At 30.7% G+C, this 23,874-nt stretch overlaps 2 protein-coding genes across 3 annotated transcripts; both read right to left on the bottom strand.

Annotated features, from left to right (window-relative positions):
• Window positions 1-6,724: 6,724 nt before the first annotated feature.
• On the bottom strand, window positions 6,725-8,714 carry LOC111021951 (Lactate/malate dehydrogenase family protein). The gene is made up of 3 exons (XM_022299089.2): window positions 7,974-8,714; window positions 7,446-7,593; window positions 6,725-7,264 (listed from the first exon to the last, which is right to left on the bottom strand). The coding sequence occupies exons 1-3, from the start codon at window positions 8,580-8,582 to the stop codon at window positions 6,969-6,971; spliced, it is 1,053 nt and encodes a 350-aa protein (XP_022154781.2). The 5' UTR covers window positions 8,583-8,714; the 3' UTR covers window positions 6,725-6,968.
• Window positions 8,715-14,112: 5,398 nt separating this feature from the next.
• ATG8F (Ubiquitin-like superfamily protein) lies at window positions 14,113-16,759 on the bottom strand. 2 transcript variants are annotated; one of them, XM_022299143.2, is made up of 6 exons: window positions 16,555-16,759; window positions 16,050-16,091; window positions 15,896-15,951; window positions 15,433-15,485; window positions 14,973-15,091; window positions 14,113-14,440 (listed from the first exon to the last, which is right to left on the bottom strand). In XM_022299143.2, the coding sequence occupies exons 2-6, from the start codon at window positions 16,084-16,086 to the stop codon at window positions 14,337-14,339; spliced, it is 369 nt and encodes a 122-aa protein (XP_022154835.1). In that variant the 5' UTR covers window positions 16,087-16,091; window positions 16,555-16,759; the 3' UTR covers window positions 14,113-14,336. The 2 variants fall into 2 exon arrangements, with proteins under 2 accessions (XP_022154835.1, XP_022154834.1); XM_022299142.2 differs by having other exon boundaries at window positions 16,551-16,758.
• Window positions 16,760-23,874: the final 7,115 nt, after the last annotated feature.

Genomic DNA, 23,874 nt, shown 5'->3' with positions numbered 1-23,874 from the left:
AAACTGTGGTTTTCTTCTCCTTTCAATATTGGCGTCAATCAATACGTGCTTCCCATTAATGATCTTCTCTTAAAGGATAAATAACAAAATAATAATAATAATTAAACATTTGAAAACTAGTGGGAGCCATAGATGACCCAAACACAGTAGAAATAAGACCTTGCCAAAATTAATCAGCATCTAAACCTCATAAAATTGATTTCATTGAAACAAACCTTGCACTCAAACAACACAATAAAACAATGCGAACGACAGTGAAAATATTCAAGCAATATGGGCATAAAGAAGAGTATCGGTTGAAGAAGTTAACTGTACCTGTTGAAATATTGGAGAACCGTACCAGCCAAGCAGTAGCAAAAATGAGGATGATGAGAAGGTGTTGTGCCCAAAATAATTAAGATTTGGATATTTTTAATTAATAATATTGGTAAATAAAGAAAATCAATCTTTTTGAATGAGTCAATTAAGGTGTTGAACGAGTGAATTAAGGGATGTGAATTGAAAATTAATATGGGGCCCACGATAATTCAATGATTATGATATTAATTTATGGAATTAAATATTTTATATTTCAAAAAAAGTAAATAACTATAATAAATGTAAATGCAGTAAATAGGGGTAAATTCGGAATTAAAATAAAATCCTACTTGAGAAATCTAAAAGTGTAAAATTATAAACGACATTTATGTAAATAAGTTTCTAAAACAGCCCTCCGAAGATATTATCTCGGATTTTAAACGTCCCTATGTAGGCCCACCAAAAACTTTCAAATTCATCCATTTTCGATCCAAAAATTAGGAGTTAAGTCTTAACCCTAGAACTAAATGTCATATTCATTTCTCCCTCTTAAGGTGAGTTAGAGTCTAGTATTGCATTTACATGCACTAATAATTGGACGAAATATTGTTTCAAAAAATAAATAATTGCATGAAATATATATCATATCACTAGGGTACTTTGTAGCATATTTAAGGGAAAAAAAAAACTCTGTCTTTCTCATGCATCATGCCACGTGTCTGCCATATCATAAATTAAAAAAATATATCTTGCATTTCTCATTTTACATGTCCGTCGTTCTCATGCATCACTAAAAAAAACTCTATATCATCTTATGCATGCATCATTTCACATTTTCGTAATCATTTCAAAAAATTTCCCCTAATTTATATCCAACATTTCATAACATCATCTCATGCATATCAATTTCTATTTAAAAAAAATCAAATTTTTGTGCATTCTCCGTTACATCATCAGCAATAACTTTTATTTCTTTCTTTAAAGAATAGCTCAACGACCATATATTCTTTTTATTCTAAGAATACATGGAAAATATATGGAAGAGCATATTATTAATTAGAGTTTATTGAGATGAGCCATGAAAAATCAGATTTTTAAGTTAAATGAGATGAGAGATGGGATCCAAAAACATATGGAGATAATTGAAAATGTTGAACTAAAGAAGTTGAGATAAGATATTGATAAAATCCAGGAGCAAGTCATGAAATTTTTCAATGTTTTAGAGAATATTGTTAGCTGGGGCATTTCTCAAGTTAACAATTTAGCTTAAGCTTTTAATTCTGATTTAACTAGATTTCAGACTATTTTCTTAAAGAAGAAAAAGGTCAAAATCATACATTCACCCATGCATCATTCATATCATATAATTTGTTAAATAATTTTTTTAAAAAAATCCTTTGGATAAAACAAAATTACATGTTTTGAAATTTTCAATAATAATAAGGTCTACTCTTATCACTAGAGTTAGTTAATACCTTAGTGAGAATCATAAAGCAACTATAGTGAGTCTCTTGGAGGAAACAAAAAAAAGGTGAAAAAATAAAAATAAAAAGTAAAATGTAAAATGTTGTGGAAAAAATGAAAATGTGAAAAAAAAGGAAAAATGTGAAAAAAAAAAGAAAACAATGTTAAAAAAAAAGTGAAAAAAGGCCTTTAGTGTTCTTGATGAGATTAAATTTTTTCAAGTCTCAACCTTTTTTTTCTTCTTTGAAAGATATTTTTCCAAGCTTCATCGTCGGATTAATTCCCTAACTCAAAACAACTTTATTTTTTGCTTACCTATTTCTTTTCATGTGCTAACTAGCAAACCACCAAATTTTCATACTTAGGCAAGGATGTCTTTTTGAGGTAAGAATCTAAAATTACTCGCTCCATATAAAACCTTGAGCCTAGTCTGCTTTGAGCCTAATCTACCTTGAGCCTAGCCTACCGATATATGGTAAATATGGTCAATCTTGAGAGTTGACCATTTATTGCAAAAAAATCATTTGCTTAGTCTATATCATACAATTTTTTGTGATGAATATCCATGTTTGCCTACTTACCATAAAAGCATTTTACTAATTAAGCCTGTCATATCTAATTACGTGGTAAATATCCAAAATTATCCACCTAGTGTTACCCCAAGAACTTTGAAGATAATAAAACAAGATTGGGCTCTTATGATTCATTGCTTCATGAATTGATACTTGTAGTTGCATAAACATCTCCCTATTTTGACTTATTTTATTCATATCTAAAATTTGCTTCCCAACTCTCTTTCGTCTTGTTCTTTAAGCTTAATCTTTCGTCTATTCTTTTCTTTTGAGTAAAAAGTGATTCCAAGATGAGGATAGTAATTTTGAGAATTGGGAAGTTCACAACTTGAAAAATAGTCTCAAGATCTCATTCTCCTTTAATGAGCTTCGTTTGAGAACAATTTCATCATGTTATTGGAGCAATAGCAAAGAAATACTTTGGAACAGCAGTCAGGGTTACAAAAGGATGATCAACTTTTTTATATGTGATTGCACCCTATTTTGTTTGTAAAAAATGTTGTGCCTGGCCAAAAAAAATTATATATATATATAATAAAATAAATAAATAAACAAAAAAAAGAAAAAGAAAAAAGTTTGTCTAAGCTCATGACAATGCTTTAGTTCAACGACTGAGGCAACTGACATGGATCCACAACATCAGTTCCAAAGGCTTCAAAATCCTCTTCACAAATCTTCAAACTGGGGCACAGTCAAGCAATGCTACATCGGTGCAAAATTGTAACTGCATTATACAAAACTTTGAAACAAAGGTCATCTTCAGACTAAGAATGTCTCATCTCTCTCGTAGGAAATTTTTCAATTTCAAAAAAATCCTTCATTGTACAAAGTGGACTATTAGACAACATTCCATAAAGAACTTCACTTTGAAATTGAAGGCTAAACGGAGAGGTCATTTACATTCAAGAAGCGGACTACAACAATATTCCTGTGAAGAACGGCACTTCGGAACTAAGGCTAAAAAGACAGTCTTTACATTTAAGGTGGACCACAACAACATTTCCGTGAAGAAAAACATGTGGCTAGAAAGATGATTTCATCAAGTGTCTCTAGCTAAGCTCAAAGAATGGTACATGAGATGAACTCTTGGGGAGTTACGCAACCAATTCTCAAGGTTATTTATCCAAAGAAATTGGATCCTTTTAACTATTTTTCTTACCAAAGCTTTAAAAAAAAAATCCAATCTCTTATTGTTCAAAGAGATTTGATAAAATATCCTTCAACTCTTATTTTCATTTTCTTTAAAAAGTAAGTCCGCTGACTTTTATTCATCATTAATTAGCTTTGTTGAAAATTGCAATTTCCAATCTCACTTGTTCCTAATGTCAAATTAATGTTCTTGTATCCATCCGTCTTGTCAATTACGATGCTAAGGTTATGAAGTAATTCAATCAAGCAAGATGTCCAATGCTAATTAATAAATCACATTCGATAGTCCTTCCGACCACGATTTCTTTTTTTGTTCTAGTCACCTTAAAATACGAAATTGTATTGAAACTTGCACATGAGATACTTCTAAAAAAGAATCCCCCACCAAACCTGATATGGTTGAGAAATTACCTTGATGTGTATATCTCTTATCAAGTGAAGGCATTCATTAAAAAAAATGCGCAAAAGAAAAGGAAAATGAGTTGACAGGTTTCCTCCGATGTCGACATTATTTTTTTTTCTTTGATTATTTGCTAAATCTTGCTAATAAGAAGGATAAGAGTAGACAAAGTACAATATCTTTACCAAATATGGAAAAACTTCTTGTTCTCTCTACCATATTTTCACAAGTCATGCATTCACATCACTTGCATATATATTCTTCAAAAAATAAATTATTTTCATATCATGGTTAAATATTGAAAATATGAATCATGCATTCATCTGAGTTACATTCATTAGTTGTGCTAAAGTATATGGATAAGGCTGGGTACCTTATCCTGGCAACACTATGGATACGGCCCACTTTGTAAATATTACAGACGACTAGATCCAAGTCATTCGTGTGGAGACATGCGAGTGGGGGTATCCTATACAATGAGTTTGTATAAGACCAGACCACGAAATAGCCGATCTTTAGATGTAACGTCGTCGACTAATAGATTGCTATTTCATAGGATAACCAGACAACTCATTCTCAATCCTGAGTAAGTTATGGACTCCTGCCCGTTAGGCTCGTCCTTTGATCTGTATGGGGAGTTGGGAACATAACTTTACGAGATGGAATTCTCTCCTCCCCGACTCTCGGGGAGTAGATGAGTGTTCTCTTAAATGCTGATTCCGGAACATGAACAAGGGATCTCACCCTCTCACTGTCCCTAAAGAGACTTTCGATTATTGGTTGGACCATAACCGGGTTGTTCATTAGAGGAGCAGTGGTACTTAAAGAGTAAGATGTAACTCAAGGGTAAAACGGTAATTTGACCCAACTTGAGTTATGAGCACGCGTGAATGATTGACTTGCCATTAATGGTCGTATATCCGTGGACACGAAAACATTCTGCAGTGAGAATAGTGCAGCTGCGGGTCTTTAGTGGAGTGACCCATAGCTAACGAATGTTGATTAACTCGATTAATGAGTTTGACCGATTGATCTCGTATCGTTGGAGCTTCTGATCTGTAGGTCCATTAAGTCCTCCTACTAGCTCACAACAGGTAAAACGAGGGTCAAGGTTTTTTTTTAAGAATTTGAAATGTTCAAATTGCTCAATGGATTAGATGTATGTATATTGATACATTATAATATATGGTTAATTCTAAATTAAAACTATATATTATGAGATACATTATTTGAATGAGATTCAAATAAAAAAATCAATATGAATATGAGGTTAAAAATAATGTGCATAAGATGTACATTACAACTATAGATTATATGAAAGAAATGCTTTAGAATATGTTTACCCCACGTCATCATGGTGATACATGTAGAACAGTTCTACATTTTGGTTCCAAGTTCTTCACCTGCATTCCTCTTCCTAAGGTGTGGTGCTCTCAAATGTTTGAATTGAAAAGTTTCCTTGACTTCAAAAAAAGGGCTCCCACAAGCTTTCCTTCGGACACAGAGAATAGTCGGGAAAATCGGTGGTTGTGAACGAATTTACCGATGATTCCTTGGAAAACGATTCTTCAAAGGTAAATGAAAATTCTTTTCCCCTGTATTTTTTTTTAAAACTTGTGGTTTTTGTTTCTCAAAATTCAAGAACAAAGATCTTCGTTTTCACTGCGAGATTAACATTGTTTTTACTAAATAATTATTTTAAATAAAAAATTTCGTTTAGAGTTTTTTTTAAACAAAATTTAAAAATAAAAGTATGTATTTTGAAAAGGAAAGTCAAATTGCATCTTAAAGTGTTAGCACATTGGTAAGAGGCTTGAGTATTAATATTCAGCTTACAAGCTTAAGTTTCAATGTGCCCTAAATTAAAATTATTTTTTATTTATTATTTTTTTACTAAATAATTATTTCAAAAACTCCATTGACGGGAATTGGAACCAAAAAATATGGTACCATTTTCAAACGGGTGTTGTAGGGTGCTAACACCTTCCCTACGCTCAGTTAACTCTCGAATCAACAATCTGTTTTTCGTAAACCTTGTTTTTTTTAAATAGGTGACCAATCACACATCGTAGATGATTGGTGGCGACTCCAAACTCTTATCTCGAAAGAGACCCTTTAGGGATGACGTCGGTCACTCATAATTTAATGTACGCAACTACCACACGACCAGACATCACGTACAGTGTGAGTCAAGTGAGTCGGTTTATGGAAAATCCAAAAGAGTTTCATTTACTAGCAGTTAAGCGAATCATATGCTATCTCAAAGGAACTTGTGAATTTGGATTGTTCTATTAGAGAAATGGAGGAAAAGATTTGATTGGTTATACTAATAGTGACTATGTCAATGACGTTGAAGACAGAAAAAAGTCCATCGGGCTATATATTCATGATGAGTGAGGCTGCAATCATGGAGCTCGAAGAAACAACCAGTGATAAGTCTATCAAGAACTGAAGCAAAATTTATTGCAGCAGCAGCAAGTTCTTGTCAAGCTGTGTGGCTTAAACGAATACATGAAGCAGTAGGAAGAAATCAAGCAAGTTCTACGATTTTATATTGTGACAATAGTTCTACCATAAAGTTGTCAAGAAATCCAGTTATGCATGGGAGAAGTAAACACATATGTACGCTTTCATTTCCCAAGAGATCTTAGGAGGAATGGAACTGTTGAGCTGTAACATTGTTGTTCACAAGAATAAGTAGTTGATGTCATGACTAAGCCACTCAAGTTAGGAGTTGTAGCATGTGTAAACTGATTGCGTGGATGATTAAGTTTAAGGAAGGTTGTTAGTTTGAATAAGTCTCCTAGTTTGTTAGAGGAATAAACTCACCTCAAAAAAACACTTGAATAAACTATCGGTTCTTCTTCATTAATTACTTTAGCAACTATTCTCTTTTCTAACAAAAGTGTGCATGGGATGTATTGTAAAGAAACTAACATAAAAGATTTCCTTAACAACTACTTCCAAATCTCTCAGCTCTCCCTCAAAGCTAACTTCAAAACTCAAAACAAACACAGATCAGATCGCCCATCAAATAAACTTCCAAAGAAAACACATCCATGGTCCATGGAGATGGAGTGTTGTTTTCAGATTCCCAACTGGCTCTGAACCTCCAATATGGTGTTGGCCGACTCCCTCAGCCGTCGGCACTCGTCCTCGCTAAGATGCACATTTGTGATCCCCAAAACTCCGCCCCTCCCCAGCTGTGCCGGCAGGCTCAGGAACAGCTCGCCCCCGTCGATCCCATAGAACCCTTTGGCCAGGACGGAGACCGGGTGGATCCTCCTCTGGTCCCGAATCAACGATCGTGCCAGGCTCGCCACCGAGTACCCGATCGCCCAAGATGTGTATCCCTTGAGGCTTATCACTTCGTAAGCACCACCTAATGGTTTGTTGAGAATAAAATGAATCATGCCATCATTCCTCCGCTTAAATTAAATTTTTAGATTCAGAAGTAGTTTAATATTCATCCGCTTAAGCTTTTGGATTTAGTAGTTTAGTTTAATATGTTATTAGAGTAAGAATCTTGAATTTGAACTCTCCCCTCAGTTGAATTCAGTTACCTATCACTTCTTTGTGAATGTTCTCTAGTGTTTCCTTCTCATATGCGATTTGCTGATTTTTTAGAAAGCTGAGTATCGGCACACCGCCGACGCTTATGCTCGACCACAGCGCCACCGAGCTGTCACCGTGCTCTCCAACTATGTATGCCTGGAAACGTGAACATGTATAGTCTAAAGTTTTAAATATCTCTCGGAATACAAAAATGACATTTCCATATTTCTAGGGAGCTGATATTTCTAGAGTCTAAAGAAATATCAATAAGTATAAAACTATCAGTAACACGAACATAAATATATACCATCGATCCTTTTCAGAAATATACTTTGACAATGACATACATGTGTTTCTATAAATTCATCAACATTTCCATACAATTCAGAGCTCAACATTTCCATGTCCTGTATAATCTCTTTTCCGAGCTTAGAGGTCTAAATATGAACCCTAATTTCTAGAAATGGAAAGATTGTTTTTCGTTCTGATAAAGAGTCTATTTGGGGAAGATGAAAGGGGTTTAACCAGTGACTGACCTGGACATCCTGAGCGTTGACGTCGAGATGATCAGCGATGAGAAACCGAAACCTAGACGAGTCCAGATTCGTTCCCGATCCGATTACTCGATTCGACGGGAAACCTGAGAGCTTCCACGCGACGTAGGTCAAAACATCGACCGGATTCGAGACGATCAGCAGAATCGTGTCGGGAGAGTATTGAACGAGCGGAAGGACGATTTTCTGAAACAGAGCAACGTTCCTTTGCAGCAGATTCAACCTAGACTCGCCGGCGATCTGGCGCGCGCCGGCCGTGACGATGCAGAGATCGGACCCGGCGGTGACGGAGTAATCGGTGGAGGCGTTGATTTTGGTTCGGGGGAGGAAGGCAGCGGCGTGCTGGAGGTCGAGCATCTCGCCGCGAAGCTTATCGGGCTTGGCGTCGACGAGAACGAGTTCTTCGACGAGATCTTGAGTGAGGATGGTCTGAGCAATGGCCATGCCGACATTTCCGGCTCCGATGACGGAGATTTTGGTGTGGCGCTTCAGAGCCGACGGCGGAGCGGCGTCACGGATTGGCTTGAAGAAGGCTTGGGAAATGTCGAGGCCGCCGGGACCTAACAAAGACTCCGATGAACTCTTCTGCATAATTCCAGTGGTAAAAGATTCTGAGATTGCGTCTTCGGAAGATAAATTACAGAGAACTTGGCGGATTTTAAATGGCCATTTCTCCAAAAAGGAGGAGGAAGAAGAAGAAAGGGGAAAGTGGAATAGCCGTGGGCAGATTTTCAACGGTCAACATTCTTCGGAGTTGATAGTTCCACTTGGCGCAGTTTTATTGGTCACGATGGGCCCCAGTTCTATTTTTAGAGTTCTATTCTATTCCATACTTTTATAATTTCCAAAAATCTGGAGATCACTGATTTTAAATATTATTTTAGTTTATTTAGATTCATTTTCGACTCTATGCTTCCAAAACATTTGTTTTGGTATTTTTAAACTGGGATCAATTTATTATTTATTTATAAAAACAAATTTTATACTATTTTTTAATACAAATTTATAGCTATATTTTAATAAATTTAGTGAAAGAAGTATCGTGTTAAAACTATAATAAAAAAATGAGGTAAAAATAAAAATAAAATACAAAAATGATCATTGTACAGCCACCAAAATAGAAATTTTAAAAGTATGTATATAAAAAACACATGTTATATTGATTACTTTTACAAATCCTCCCTTTCTTGGAGTTGGATTAAATAATTTAATGAATCGAGGACTTATTTATTTTATTCTGTACATAAAGCTCTTAAAATTCATTTTCTGCTAGCCAATAAAATTATGTTTGGTTAAGTACAAAAGAAAATCCGATTTTCTCTTTGTTTGTCCTCTCAAATTCCCAATTAACTTTTGTAAGATTAATTCAACCAAAAACATGTAAATAGTTGCGCAAGATGACCTGAACATTACAAAGAAAAAATGAAAAATAACAAAACTCAACAATTATTTTTGAAAAAAATGGAAAAAGTAATCTATTCATCCAAATCTGACAAATTATGAAGGGGTTTCTTCATTCTTTTTCAATTAAAAGATAAGAAAAATTGGGTAACCCATTGAAAATAAATTTTTTTAAAGTAAAATCAAACGAGAGTCGGTGGAAAATGTGCAGTGGGGAAAAATGAAAATCATGTGATGGGAGCGAGAAATCCCAAGCAAAAGGCACGAGAGGTTTGAAAGTTGTGGAGAATCGTTTTCCATCAACCACTAAACCAAGAAGATAGAAGAAGCTCAAGGTTTTGAGCTTTGGAACCGTGGGCGGGTTTGTTTACCTCACAATTATCAAAGGTTCATAGGTGGGATATCGAAACAAAATATAAAAAAGATATGAGGAAAAGTACGCTTTTTGATTCCAGAGGTTTGAATCAAGTTTCTATTTGATCCTAAAGTTTTAAAAATGGTTGCTTTTTATTTTATAGTAGGTGTTTCTTTGGTCTCTCAAAGTTTCAAAATGGACATTTTGGGTCCTTAAAATTTAAGAAATAATTCTAAATGGTCGTTTTATCTTTAGTTGACGATTAATATTGACTGTTAATAGTTTTCTCTCTCCTTCTCTTGTCTCAGTTGCCGGTGGGAGGAGAAGGTCTCCCTCTCTCCCTCGTTCCAAATCTGGAACGAAGGAGAGAGGGAGACCTTCCTTCCCCTTTGCAGCGCCGGTGATGGAGAAAATGCGGCGACGATGACAGTGGGTGGGGGTCGGCGGTGGCAGTAGTTAGCTGGAAATAGGAGAGAGATGGAAAGAGAGAGATGGAAAGAGAGAGTGAAAAGGGAGAGTGAAAAAATTACACATGGTCAACTAACGGTCAAATGACCATTTAAAATAATTTCCCAAACCTCAAAGATAAAAAAATGTACGTTTTGAAACTTAAGAGACGAAATAGACACAAACTACAAAACCTCAAGAATCAAAAATGTCAATTTTGAAACTTCAAGAATTAAATAAACACTTTTTCAAACCTCAGGGACCAAAAGTGTACTTTTTTCAAAAATATATATATACACACACGTATATACATGTCATATATATACGTATATACATATTTATATCTATAACTCTACCTATACATATATATACGTATATACATATACATATACAGATAGACGTATATACATGTACATATACATATACACTATATCAGGGACAAAAATGTATTTGATGAACATAATTTCAACACTAGTATAAATATATATATATATATATATATCAAAATAACATGATTAAGATGAACATAATTTCAACACTAATATTTATTTATTTATTTATTTATTTATTTATTTATTTATCTATCTATCGATATGAACATAATTTCAAGAGTAATAATTTTTAACTAGGGTTAATAATTTAACTTATTTAAAAAAACGTGAAATGAAAATTTTTTAATTTAAATATTTGTTATGGATTTTTTATTTTTATAATAATTTTTTTAAAAAAAAACCCATCAACATTCCTACCAACATGATATTTCGAACCTTGGGTTAGATGGGGCCTTCTTTGCAATTTGCATTTTCACTAAACTTTAGTTTGTAACAATTTAGATTTTATATTTTTAAATTGGTAACAATTGAATTTTAGTATGTTACAATTTAGTTCTTATAGTCTAAATTTCGTAACAATTTAGTCTCTACTATGAAAAATCTCATCAAAGTTAACTGTCGATTTTTATTATATAAGGATTTAGTCTTTGTAATTTATAATAAACACATTTGTCCATCGATCTACGTATATAAGAAACATAACAAAAAATTTCACGACAGGGACCAAATCGTTACTAACTTTAAACTACTAGTACTAAATTGTTGCATACTAACATTAAGACTAAATTATTACCAATTTGTAAATACATTGACTAACCTATTACAAAGTAAAGTCGAGTTTTCAAATCGTCATTTCAATGAAAGTACAGAAGTCCAGAGTGATTTTCAATTAAGTTTTAATTTGGTTTTCATGGTTTAAATTTAGTTTTGGTTTGGCCAATATGGTGGAGTTGAGCTTGAGTTATCATGTAATCCTTAATTGATCCATTTTTATCCTCTACAAAATTCGCCCATTTTTCTTTTTCTTTTAACTCATGCCTAAACCCCAATATAGATGGCTAAACCAGTCAACCAAATTACAAAACACAAATTAGATATGTGGTAGGATTCCACGAATTGAAACTAAACTCAAATCTTAAGAATCAAATTGAAATTTTTGGTCAATTCAACTAATTAAAAAATATAGGATAAAATATATTTTTAAGATATGTTCTATTATGTTCCTATCTTCTAAAGAGTGACAATTTAGTCTAAAAGATAGTTTTAAAAAATCTTTGGAGTCAAACCTCTGGTACTATCACTCGATGGTGACGTGGCATTAATGACTTAAATATTTTTTTTTAATTTTATACTAATTTTAGCTTAGGTGTCAATTCTTCAGTCTCCTCCTAGTCGAAGCCCTTCCAATTCTGAACCTGTGCCCTTGCCTCGATCTTTTGAACGCCTCCTCAAATTTCTCACTGTATCTCAATCTCCAATACCGAAATTCGCCTGAAAATCACATCATGACATCATCGGAGGGAGTCGGTTCCACCCACACGCAGAGTCACAGTAGGACTTACCGGAACTGTCAACGGAGTTCTTAGTCTCTACCGACGACGACGACGATATCCAATGCCCATTACCTCCCAGAAGTCTCGCACATTGCTGATTTCCAAAACCAAAATTTCTCAAAATCTTTGAAACCAAATCCAGATTCAAAATATTTGGAAAAAAATACAATTTGTTTAAGATGATTTGGTTTTGTGTATATAGAAGACGGAAGAAATTATAACTCATTTATCGTGCTTTGAAAGATTTGGTCTGATTTTGTGTGTCCCTACCGTAGAAGGGAATTGGAACGGTGGAGCGAGGAGGAGGGATGAAGAGAGAGAAAAAAATGAAAATAAATAACATGTAACCTAAAATTAATATAAATAAATAAATATTCAACTCATCCCTGTGATGTCAGTATCCGTCAGTATTTTTTAAGGGTTAAAAGATCAAACTATCACTTTTTAAAACTTAGAGACCAAATAGAAATTTATCGTCAAACTCAAGGACCAAAATGTATTTTACCCAAAAATATATCTCCGATTAAAAATTCATGAATGTAATTCCTACCCTAACATATCTTTTTGTACTAAAAAAAATTGAAACTTTTGAAGATATCTCTCCAATTGTATGATATTGTCCGTTTTAGGCATAAGTCCTCGTGACTTTATTTTTGGAGAAATTGTCTTTCGTTTACATATCCATAAACTTTCTTTTATCTCACCAACAACGTAAACCGAGATTCGTCGACGTGAACGCATGCTTTGTCTTATTAGTGTGAGAACCTTAAATAAACTAACGATAACGTGAGACTTTAATCGCATTCTCAACATTGACCAAATTTATAGTCTAAGTTAATTTTTAGTTGTAATTCAAAACCACTTTCTCAATTATTTATTCAAATTTCAAAGCTTACAAAAAGTAAAACGACATACTTTTGTTGCGTGTCCATTGTAACAATTTATTTTTCTCCTCTCGTTAGTTTGTTTTCAAAAACTACTATTCAGAACAATACAACTAACAGTTGTTAGATTAGAAGAAGAAACAAACAAGGAACTATATCTGATAATGTTATGTAATTAAAAAAAAAAAGAAGAATATATTTTATCTTAACAATTGAGTCCTTCAATTGTGATTTAATACTATATTTTTAAATTGATTACAATTTAGTTCTTAAACTTTAATATAGAAAATTTAGTCCCTATAGTTTTTTAAATTGATCACAATTTAATTCTTAAACTTTGATATAGAAACTTTAGTCTCTACAGTTAAATTTGTGACAATTTAGTCTCCACCGTAAAAAATCTCATCAAAAAATAAAGTGTTGATTTTTATCCTACAAAGAATTAGTTTATGTAATTTATTAAGACAATTGATCCCTCATCGATTTATCGACCTACATATATAAAAAAAAAATAAAAAATAAAAAATTAACAAATATCTTTACGATGAGGACTAAATCGCTACAAAATTTAAACTAAAATGACTAAATTATTACATACTAAAAAATTGTTACCAATTTGAAACCACCTAAACGAAATCGTTACAAACTAAAGTTTAGGAACTAAATTGTTATTTCAATGAAAGTACTGGACCAAAAGTATTTTTTAACCTACTTTTATCTACCATACAATAATTGTCTATTTATAATTTACATTTGATTATAGAAATCAAATCTAAATTTTGATATATTCTTAAACATAGCAGAAATTTTGAAAATTTTACAAAAAAAAATAAAAAAAAAAGACGTAATCCAAATTATTTAAGGGAAAACACACTTAAGTCTGATGATGGAGACATTTGAAAATACATATGAAATTTCCCGACAAAAAGAAAAAGGGACCCAAAAGCTTAAACTAGATTATAGTAAATCTAATTAAATCAAGAGAAATTGATATTACAGGAGTTCGAAGACATGACCTCCTACACTAATAATTAAATCACCAATAAACTCAAGCTAATCTTATTAAGGTAAATTTGATCTTTTACAGCTTACAGGCAGAAAAACAGAAGAAATACCCCACACAAAAAGGGAGGGGGGAAGAAAAAAATATAAAGGGAATATTGAGGATATTGTTTTTTTTTTTCACAAATTTTATTCATTATGTAGAGCTGTACACGATATGAGTTTGCCAGAATCCTTGAACTGTGAGAACAAGCAGCAAAAGGAAGAGGCAGCGAGAACAGAAGAAGAAGAAGAAGAAGAAGAAGATAGCGAGAATCTAAAATATAAGTGTAACAAATGAGAGAAATCTCAGGTCTCTCACAGAAGCCAAGCTACCACCCAAACCCAAATCCAAACGTGTTCTCCCCACTGTAAGTAACATACAGAAATCCATCTTCATCCTTCTTCTCTTCATATATTGCAGACATTATTGCCCCTAAGAACCCAACAAAAAGACAAACAAGTCGTTTGCTCAGGCACATTGGATTACAACAAGCTATAGTTCTTCAGGAGTGAGAGACAACTTTTCATAGGAATACAAAATCTTTCAGGATCTTAGCTTTTTAGTTTGATTTTTTCAATCTAAGGCGAACCGAGAGAGAGGCAATTGCTCCCCCTCCCTCGCTTCGCCATGTAGTTCTTGAGGTCTTGCAAATCATACTCATGTTGAAGTTTTGGATTTAAACACCGATATAGTTATCGAAATTTGTGAACATGTCCTTCCATTGGGTTTTCCGCTGTTTAATAGAACTGGTGCACATGGGGGTTATGTGTACTAATCATGTTAAGGGTAACGCGATATCTAACAGGGTGGCATTTATTGATATATCATACTCGTAGCTTGATCAATATGTTGAGAATTGTTCTGGAAATCCGTTAAACGAACTTGTCCATGAGATGGACTTCTCACTATTCAAAAGTGGTCCTAGAGATATCCTATATATATTATAGACAAAAAGAGGATGTACCTGTAGGAGGGAGGACATTGTCCACAAATATAAAGATCGCTTTCTCCGGGCTCAATTTAATCCTTTTACGGATGACATAAACAAATTGTCCCACAGTAAGGTCAGCTGGAACTAGGTACCTGCAGTCGTAACGTCCAAATCTTAGCTACAGAAAGAGAAAGGAGTAAAGGGGTTGTCTGTTTTCTCCTTGCGTTTTCTAAATGAATCATATGCAGATTGATAACAGAACCATGAGAGAGTACAGAAAGATAATTAAAAAAGACACACACACACACATTCAGAGCAATTAAGGTCTTTTAGAAAGCAGCAATATTATATATTCAGCTCATCAGCATCAATCTTTCCCAAAAGATCTCTTTTTCGAAATTAACTTCACCTTTGATCAAATACAAAAGAATAATAGAATACAACTGAAAACTGCTAAATGAAAAAATGTGTAATTTTTGTGAGTGATCCTTACTTCTTCTTATCAATGCTAGGGATGTCACTTCTTTCTGCCTTCTCCACAATAACCTTGAAACCATAAAAGCAGAATTATAAACAAGCAGTAACAGATAGAACGTCTAAACGCATGCACAAACAAAACTACCAAATGAACTGCCATTATTTTGAGACATTTTATTCTTAAAAAATATTTCTCATCTGCTAAACCAGTGACAACATGAATGACAAGTGTCTGATAACCCCAGTTTTGGGAAAGAAATCAAAGACAACATTATCAATAGCTGATTTCTTTGCTTCCTTACCAAATGATAGACAAAAAAAGGACTCTGACAATAGAATAAAAACGTATTTGACTCCATACTTGGGAGTGAGGAGGTCAGAAAGAACATCAAAGCTTTGGTAAAACAGTATCTGAACATCAATTTGATAATAACCAATAGCCAATCAAATCGAGGTTGCAAAATAAAATCATTTCTTACCGGAATCCTATCAGGGTATTTCTCCCTAATCCTTGCAGCCTCTGCTTTTCTTTTTTCTAGTAAAAACAAACATGGAAAACTTATCAGTTTTTGTCTTAATAAAATATCTAGAGCAAAAGGAGAGAATATTTTGAAACATGGAGTTGAAGACTACCAAGATCATGCTCTTGCTTGAAGTAGCTCTTAGCCATCAGTCCTGGAATTATAATCCACGAAAGTCAGACTCCTTTAGTTTAAAAAGACGCAAACACAGAATTTTGAACAATTGAGAAACTAGCGAGCGGAAAATACGAACATTACAATTAACACCTGATGATAAACAGCGAAAAATCCCCACAATTGACGCCATAAAACATAATCGTGACCAACAGAAAAACCACCTTATCAATTAAAACCACCAACAATTTCACCAGTTCGCTAAAGTCGACAGCCCAACAAACTTTTACGGCTCTCCCAATCAACGAACAACAATAAAAACAATAGAAGTAAACAAAATTGAACACAATCAAACGAACTCAAACATCCAATCTTCACTGGAAGTGAAACAAGAGGCGAATTGATGGACAGAAACTCAGCTGATTTTCAAGTAGATCATGGAATTGAGAAAAGAATAAACGAACATAATCAACGATCATCGACGGAAAAAAGAACAAACCTACAGGAGAGTTGAGCAGAAACTAATCGACGCGCGAACCGAACTGAGTTGAAAACTGACCCAAAAGTCCGATTAACGAAAAAGGAAACTGGTTTCTTTGGGCGAGAAATTTTGCGAGAATCGAGCTTGATTGAATTGGAGATAAAAGAGAGAGAGAGAGGCCTTCGCGGTGGCGTTGCTTCGGTGTTCAATAATTTTTCATATTTTTAAAAGCATTTATCTGATTGTGATATGCAACTAATATATTAAACAAATTTAATAATTAAAAAGTTAACATAAACCCAGCTCGAATGATTAAGTTACATATTTTTCACTCAAATACAGTGAGTTCGAATTTATTTAGTAAATTTACGGTCAACGATTTTTTCAAAGCAAATTTTACAGAATAATAGTTCATAGACATCATCGAAAATCAAGATGATAATATATGAACTATGCTAGATTGACACATTATCAAAATCTTTTATCCTTAAGATAATGTTTGGTTTAAAGTAGGTTACCTCTGACATTTTTCAATTGTAATTATTTTTATGTTTCATTTTATTATTATTTTATTTTTTGAAAAATTTTCCTGTTATTGTTGAAATTGGTTGATAATAAATTTATATGGTAGGACAATGGACTAGAGAATATAAATTTAAATAAAAATTAGGTTGCTTAACAAAAAATTTTGTGAACTCCAGCAAAGAAAGGAAAAAAAAAAAAGACAATTTTTATAAATTTAACGAAGGAATTAAAAATTTTCATATCTTAGATTGTCTAACCTCTTATTTAAATTTTTATCCCTTCATTAAATACGAGTTTCGTGACGTTTGAGAGGAAACACATTTTAAGGTTTGGTTAATTAAATTTAATTTATTTTTTTTAAATCAATTACTAGAAGATTTTGTTAGGTTTTTAATTAAATTTAATTTCAATTTTTTTTAATCGATTATTTGTTTCTTTAAGATTGGGTTAGATTTTTTCTAGTTAAATTAGTTTAACATTTGTTTGTCTTTTTCCTTTTACCAAAAGATAAGAATTAAAAATTTCTAAAATTTAAATGTTTAATAGTAATTAGTTAAATTAACTTTTTTATGTTTTAGGATTTAGCTAAATTTAATTTAAAATTTATTTTTCTTTTAAATCAATTGCTTTAAGATTTTGTTAGATTTTTTAAGTTAAATTTAATTTAAATTAAGTTTTTTTTATAGCTCATAATTTATTTCTTTGTTTTTTTTCTTTATCAAAATGATAAGAATTTAACTTTAATTTATTTAAAAGAAAAATAGAAAATGTCCAATGTCGTATAACTTTTATTATTGTTTTCGACTTTTCTTTTTCTCTCCCACTAACTTTGAATTTACACCAAACTAGAAAATAGTTTTGAACATAAATTTTTTTTTTTAAGGTTTGGATTCAAAATTTTCAATCTACATTTTTTCTTAAAAAAACAACAGATCTCATCTCAACTAATTAGAAGACCAGATCCATATTTTCGACATTTGGTCGACATATCGACGATTAGGAAAAAACGATTTTCTACCCTATGTCAATGTCGAGACTGACATGTCGAGTGAAATTTATAACAATAATTACTGCTGAGTTAAGTTTATATCGGTCTAACCAGTTAAAACTTAAAAACAGTTTTTACGGCACTTTAAAATTTCAACCGACACTAACTAGTTAAATTACTTTCAATCCTCCCAGACACTTCTATACAGATATATCAAACACATCTTAAGTTCGTCATAAAACTTATCATAAGCCAAATTTTAACTTTAAAATTTGTAAAAGACTAAATTGAATAATCCTCAAACAGTTTGAACAAAAACAGTTGTTTACCCTTTAAAAAAACACAAAATTTTCAATATGTACTTGGTTGATTTATAAAGCGTTTAATACTTAATTATTTCAAATTTAATTTTAAAATGTTTTCCTGTTATAAAATTAATATGTACTTTTATAAATAATAGTAATTTAACAAGTGGATTACACGTTGTATCTTAATTTTATCGCATCATATATTAACCTTAGTTTTAGTTATAAAAAAGTTATGAATGAATCAAATACTACAATCATTTTTATTTATAAAAAAAATAAATTATCTATCAAGAGTAAATGAAGTGATTTTTCCGATGTTTTTTGATAATTATTTATTATTTTTAAAATTTAGTAACACTTATTAAAATAAATAGCTCACCATTTATTTACAACAACCTCATGGTTGGATAAACGTGCATTAACCTAACAATTTTTAAATATGTAAAAATATTTAAAATACAAAATAATGATATAAAAATTAACTATAAAATAATCCGAACTTAAAAATAGCAATATTGAAGAACAAAATCAAAGCGATTATCCTATATTTTTGTAAAATATATTTACTTCTTATTGATATTTGAGATCAAATTGACAAATACTTGCAAGATACACATCAACAAATTGAGATTCTAACACGTTTCATATTATACCATTCAACGACCTAATTAAATGTAAAAAATTTAATTTTAAAATTAATTTATATAAATAAAGGCAAAACTTTTGATATTCTTAACCTTTCATGTTTAATTCATTTTATCCACAATGCATTTAAATTTTGTTCCCTAAAAAAAATTATCAATATTTAAAATAAAAAATAATGATATTAAAATTAACTACAAAATAGTTTGAACTTAAAAATAGAACAAAATCAAGACGATTATCCTATATTTTCATAAAATATATTTACTTCTTACCGATGTTTGAGATCAAAATAACAAATGCTTGCAAGATAGACACAATAATCAACAATTGCTAAACAATGCCGCTCTACAACATAAAAAAGAATATTAAAAATGTTAGTATTCTATCACTAAATCTAGAAACCACGATGAACTAAAAAGAAAAAATATGTATAAAAAAACAGAATAAATTAGTGTGAAAATGAGGAGGAAGAGAACCACTTTTACAGTCGCAGAAAGTAGAAAATTATAAAAACCTTTGAGATTCTAACACTTTCCATATTCCACCATTTAACCTAATTAAATGTAAAAAATTAATTTATATAAATAAATGCAAAACTTTTGATATTCTTAACTTTCATCTTTGATTCATTTAATCCACTTTTGTGGTGCATTTAAATTTTGTTTCCTAAAAAAAATCAATATTTTAAATAAAAAATACTGATATTAAAATTAACTACAAAATAGTCTGAACTTCAAAATAGCAATATTGAATAACAAAATCAAGGGGATTATCCTATATTTTCATAAAATATATTTACTTCTTACCGGTGTTTGAGATCAAACTGACAAATGCTTGCAAGATACACAATGATCAACAATTGTTAAACAACGCCGCTCTACAACATAAAAAAGAATATTGAAAATGTTAGTATTCTATCACTAAATCTAAAAACCACGATGAACTAAAGAAATTAGTGTGGAAATGAGGAGGTAGAGAATCACTTTTACAGTTGTAGGAAATATAAAAATTACAACAACCTATGAGATTCCTAACACTTTTCATAATTCACCACTCAACCTAATTAAATGTATAAAAAAAATAATTTTAAATTAATTTATATAAATAAAGGCAAAACTTTTGATATTCTAATTAACCAAAAGAGAAGAGGGATGGATGAGAGAGACATAAATTGAAGAGAATGATAATTTCGATATTACAAAAGAAGTAAGAGTTAATATTGTCCAAAAAATATTTCTTCCACATCCATACTTTTTAATATATTAGTAACTTAACACGTGCGTTACACGTTATAACTTAATTTAAATCTAAGTCAATATTTCGTGTATTTGAGACTATTTTCTTGAAGCATATCTTTATCTCTTATTTAAGATCAAACTAATCGCTAGATAACACTACTTTGCCATTCAAATTAAAAAAAAAAAAATACTTAGTCAATTATGCTCTTGAAGGGAAATAGAAAGGAGAAATAAAAACAAACTGAGAGCTTATGTAAAAGTTTAATTGTGTGTAGAAAAATAGATGAGAGGTTTTTTTTTTTTTTTTTAAAGAAAGAGATGGGAGAATTTTGATATAGTTGTAGAAAATGAGAGGGTGATTGCAGATCTATTATAATTCTAAAATTTTTAAATTTTCATCGTCAATTATTATAAATAAAAATAACGTCATAAATTTTAAAATTAATTTTTTTGCAAAGGATTTTAAAAATAAACTTACAAATTTTTCCTATATTCAAACTTCTCGCCTTTTTTGCATTTAAATTTTATGAAATAATTAGTTTTAATATATTTTTATACTTTTATTATTTTACTATTAAAACGCTATAATTTTTTAAATTTCATCTTTTTTGAGAAAGAATTTTTTAAATTTCATTATTAATTATAATTAAAAATAAAATCATAAATTTTAGAAATAATTTTAATAATAAAATGACAACAATTTTATATTCACGTTTCTCACTTTTTATCAGTTAAATTTTATGAAATAATTAGTTTCAATATATTTTTAAAAAGTTACAGTATTTTTAAATAGTTGGATGATATTATAATCTAAATTAAAGATAAAATCATAAATTTTAGAATTAAATTTAGGAATAAATGGAAAAAATGTATACTAAGATTTTTCACATTATTTTCATTATTAATTTTAAATTATTAGTTTCAATGTGTATTTTAAGTTCTATTTTAAAATTTGTTTAATTACTAAAAGTGAAAAAAAAATTGTTGTCTACAAAAAGTGAAAAGAAAAATTAGAAATCATAAATTATGTTTTGAATAAAGAACATAGAGATGTTCATTTTGCAATCGTAATTTATGAATGCATCTAATTATTAGTTTCAATATTTTTTATATTTTTATATCTTTAAATATTGTTTAACTATTAAGCACTATAGTTTCCAAATTATATTTTTAATTATAATTAGAGATAAAGTCACCACATTTTAAAATTTATAACTTTATTAAAAAGTGAAAAATGAAAAATCACAAATTTGTTTTAAATAAAGAATATAGAGAGGTTTATTTGGTAATGACAAATTTTTAAATGTATCTAATTATTAGTTTAATATATTTTTTATTTTTTAACATTGTTTAACTATTAAAACATGACAAATATTTTGACAATCATGTGGCAAATTTGGGAATACAGGAATAGGGTGGTGTTCTGTGGTGAAAAGCCTTCTTTTGAGAGTATTTGCAGATCAGTTGACAAGCACTTGGGAGAAATTTTAAGCAACGGACCCTCAAGCAATTTAGCAATTATGAAGCAGAAAGAGAAATGTGCACAACCAACACACAAACATCAGTCCGAGGTGATAAATTGGATCCCCCCTCCGTTACATACCTGGAATGATGGTCTCGGAACAGGAGGAATCGGTTGGGTGATTCGAGATTGGGATGGTCAAACTGGGCGTGCAGGTTGTCTCTTTATAGCTGACAAACAAGAGGTCAAATTTTTGGAAACAATGGCTATTTGTGAAGGTTTTAAAGGTTTGAAGGAAGGAGGTTTTTACCCGAGTATAGCTGAATCGGACTCCCTCGAGGTCGTTCGTTTGCTGAATGGAGATGCTGAAGACCTCACTAAGATTCGATGGTTGATCAACGAGGCGAAAACTCGTGCTTCAGACGCCGGTGTAATTTCGATTCACCATATTGCGAGAGTTGGGAAAGACTTGGCTCATGAAATTGCGCGTTGGGCAATGGTTTCAGAGATATCGCTAGTGTGGGAGGCGTGTTCGCCGCAAGTTTTTAGGGATTTCTTTAGTTCTTTTATGAAGTCTTTTTCAAAAAAAAAAAAAAAACTATTAAAACACTATGAAGTTTAAAATTTAATTATTAATTATAATTATAGATAAAATTATAGATTTTTAAATTAATTTTTAGGAATAAATTGATAAAATGTATATTCAAATTTTTTATATTATTTTTCACTGTTATTTCATGAATGTACTTAAATTATTAATTTCAATGTGTATTTGTACTTTATTTAAAAACTTATTTAATTAATTAATTGTTATAAGTGAAAAATGAAAAATCATAGATTTTAGAAGTGAATATTTTGAATGAAAAATAGAGAGGTTTATTTGGTTGAACAAAACTAACATCTTTTTTATTAAAAAAACATATTATTAATATTCTCTATAAAAAAATCTTTAATAAACAAAATTTTAAATATATAATTATGCTGAATGATATTAAAATAATGAATTATATATATATACCTTTCACCAAGGTTCATGACTCTTAAGCAATACTAATCTGAAAAATTGGAATGTGATCAGCTGCACTAATTAATAAACTTTGAAAATAATAAATCGTGATAGAGAAACATAAAAATAATAACAAACAAAAAAAAAAGTAGAAGAAGAAGAAGGAAAAAACTAAAACCTACCGACAGAGTATCAATTACTAATGTGTCACATTAGCAAGTAAAACAATAATAAATATACTATTTTAACTGCAAATGTATTTTCAAAATTTTTCCATTCAAAAATTTTATTTCAAATTTTTATTATTGATTAACTGTCCAAGAAAAAACAAATATTACCGATTGTTATTCACGAAAAGTTACATTAGGATTTAGGAACAATCTTTAAAATGGAAAGATATCGTTAGCTTTTTATTTCTTTGTCGTTTTCCTCCTTTCCAAAAATATGATTTCAAACCCATCTTTATAAATTTTTGTAAAAAGACAATTATAAAAACAATTTTTTTTAATTAAATAGGTATTAAATATTCGTCGACATGGACATTTCTATATATCTATAGATTATATTAAAAAAAATTGACAAAATATGAAAATATCAACAAAATATCATTAATATATACATAATATTAATATTAATTTACTTAGAGGTAGAAAAAAGTTTATTTGTTAATTTAAATATTTTTTACAATTTTTTATTTTTATAACTTTTACAAAAATATTTATCAACATCTACATTTTATCTTATTGATATTTCTATAACATCTACATTTTATCTTATTGATATTTCTATAAAATTGAGGTTTCGACATTTCTATTTCTACCGACACTTGGCACCTTGGTAATTTTCAAAAAAAGAAAAAAGAATCATTAGCTTTTGGACGGTCGGATTTGAGTGGAATTTCCCGGTGGGCGCGTTTCCGCTGCTTGATCCTTCCAGAAATATAGCGTTAAGAACTTAAACAATTTTATTATTTTAAGTCTTGGAGTTAGAGATTTGATTTGGAAATGTTTATATTTTGAATTTTTTTAATTGAATTAATTAAAATAACGGATACTTATATTTAATTATCCATAAGTTCGTTAATCAATACTAAATATAAAATGAGTGATGGGCAATTTTTTCTCTCTCATCATCTCTTCCTCTCTCTCACGCAACTTACTTCAATTTTTT

The sequence above is a fragment of the Momordica charantia genome (assembly GCF_013281855.1).
Source record: "Momordica charantia cultivar OHB3-1 chromosome 6 unlocalized genomic scaffold, Mcharantia_2.0 BLBB01000006.1, whole genome shotgun sequence".
Lineage (NCBI taxonomy): Eukaryota > Viridiplantae > Streptophyta > Magnoliopsida > Cucurbitales > Cucurbitaceae > Momordica > Momordica charantia.
The sequence above is the reverse complement of the archived record's forward strand: the minus strand, read 5'-3'. Positions and strand labels throughout refer to the sequence as shown.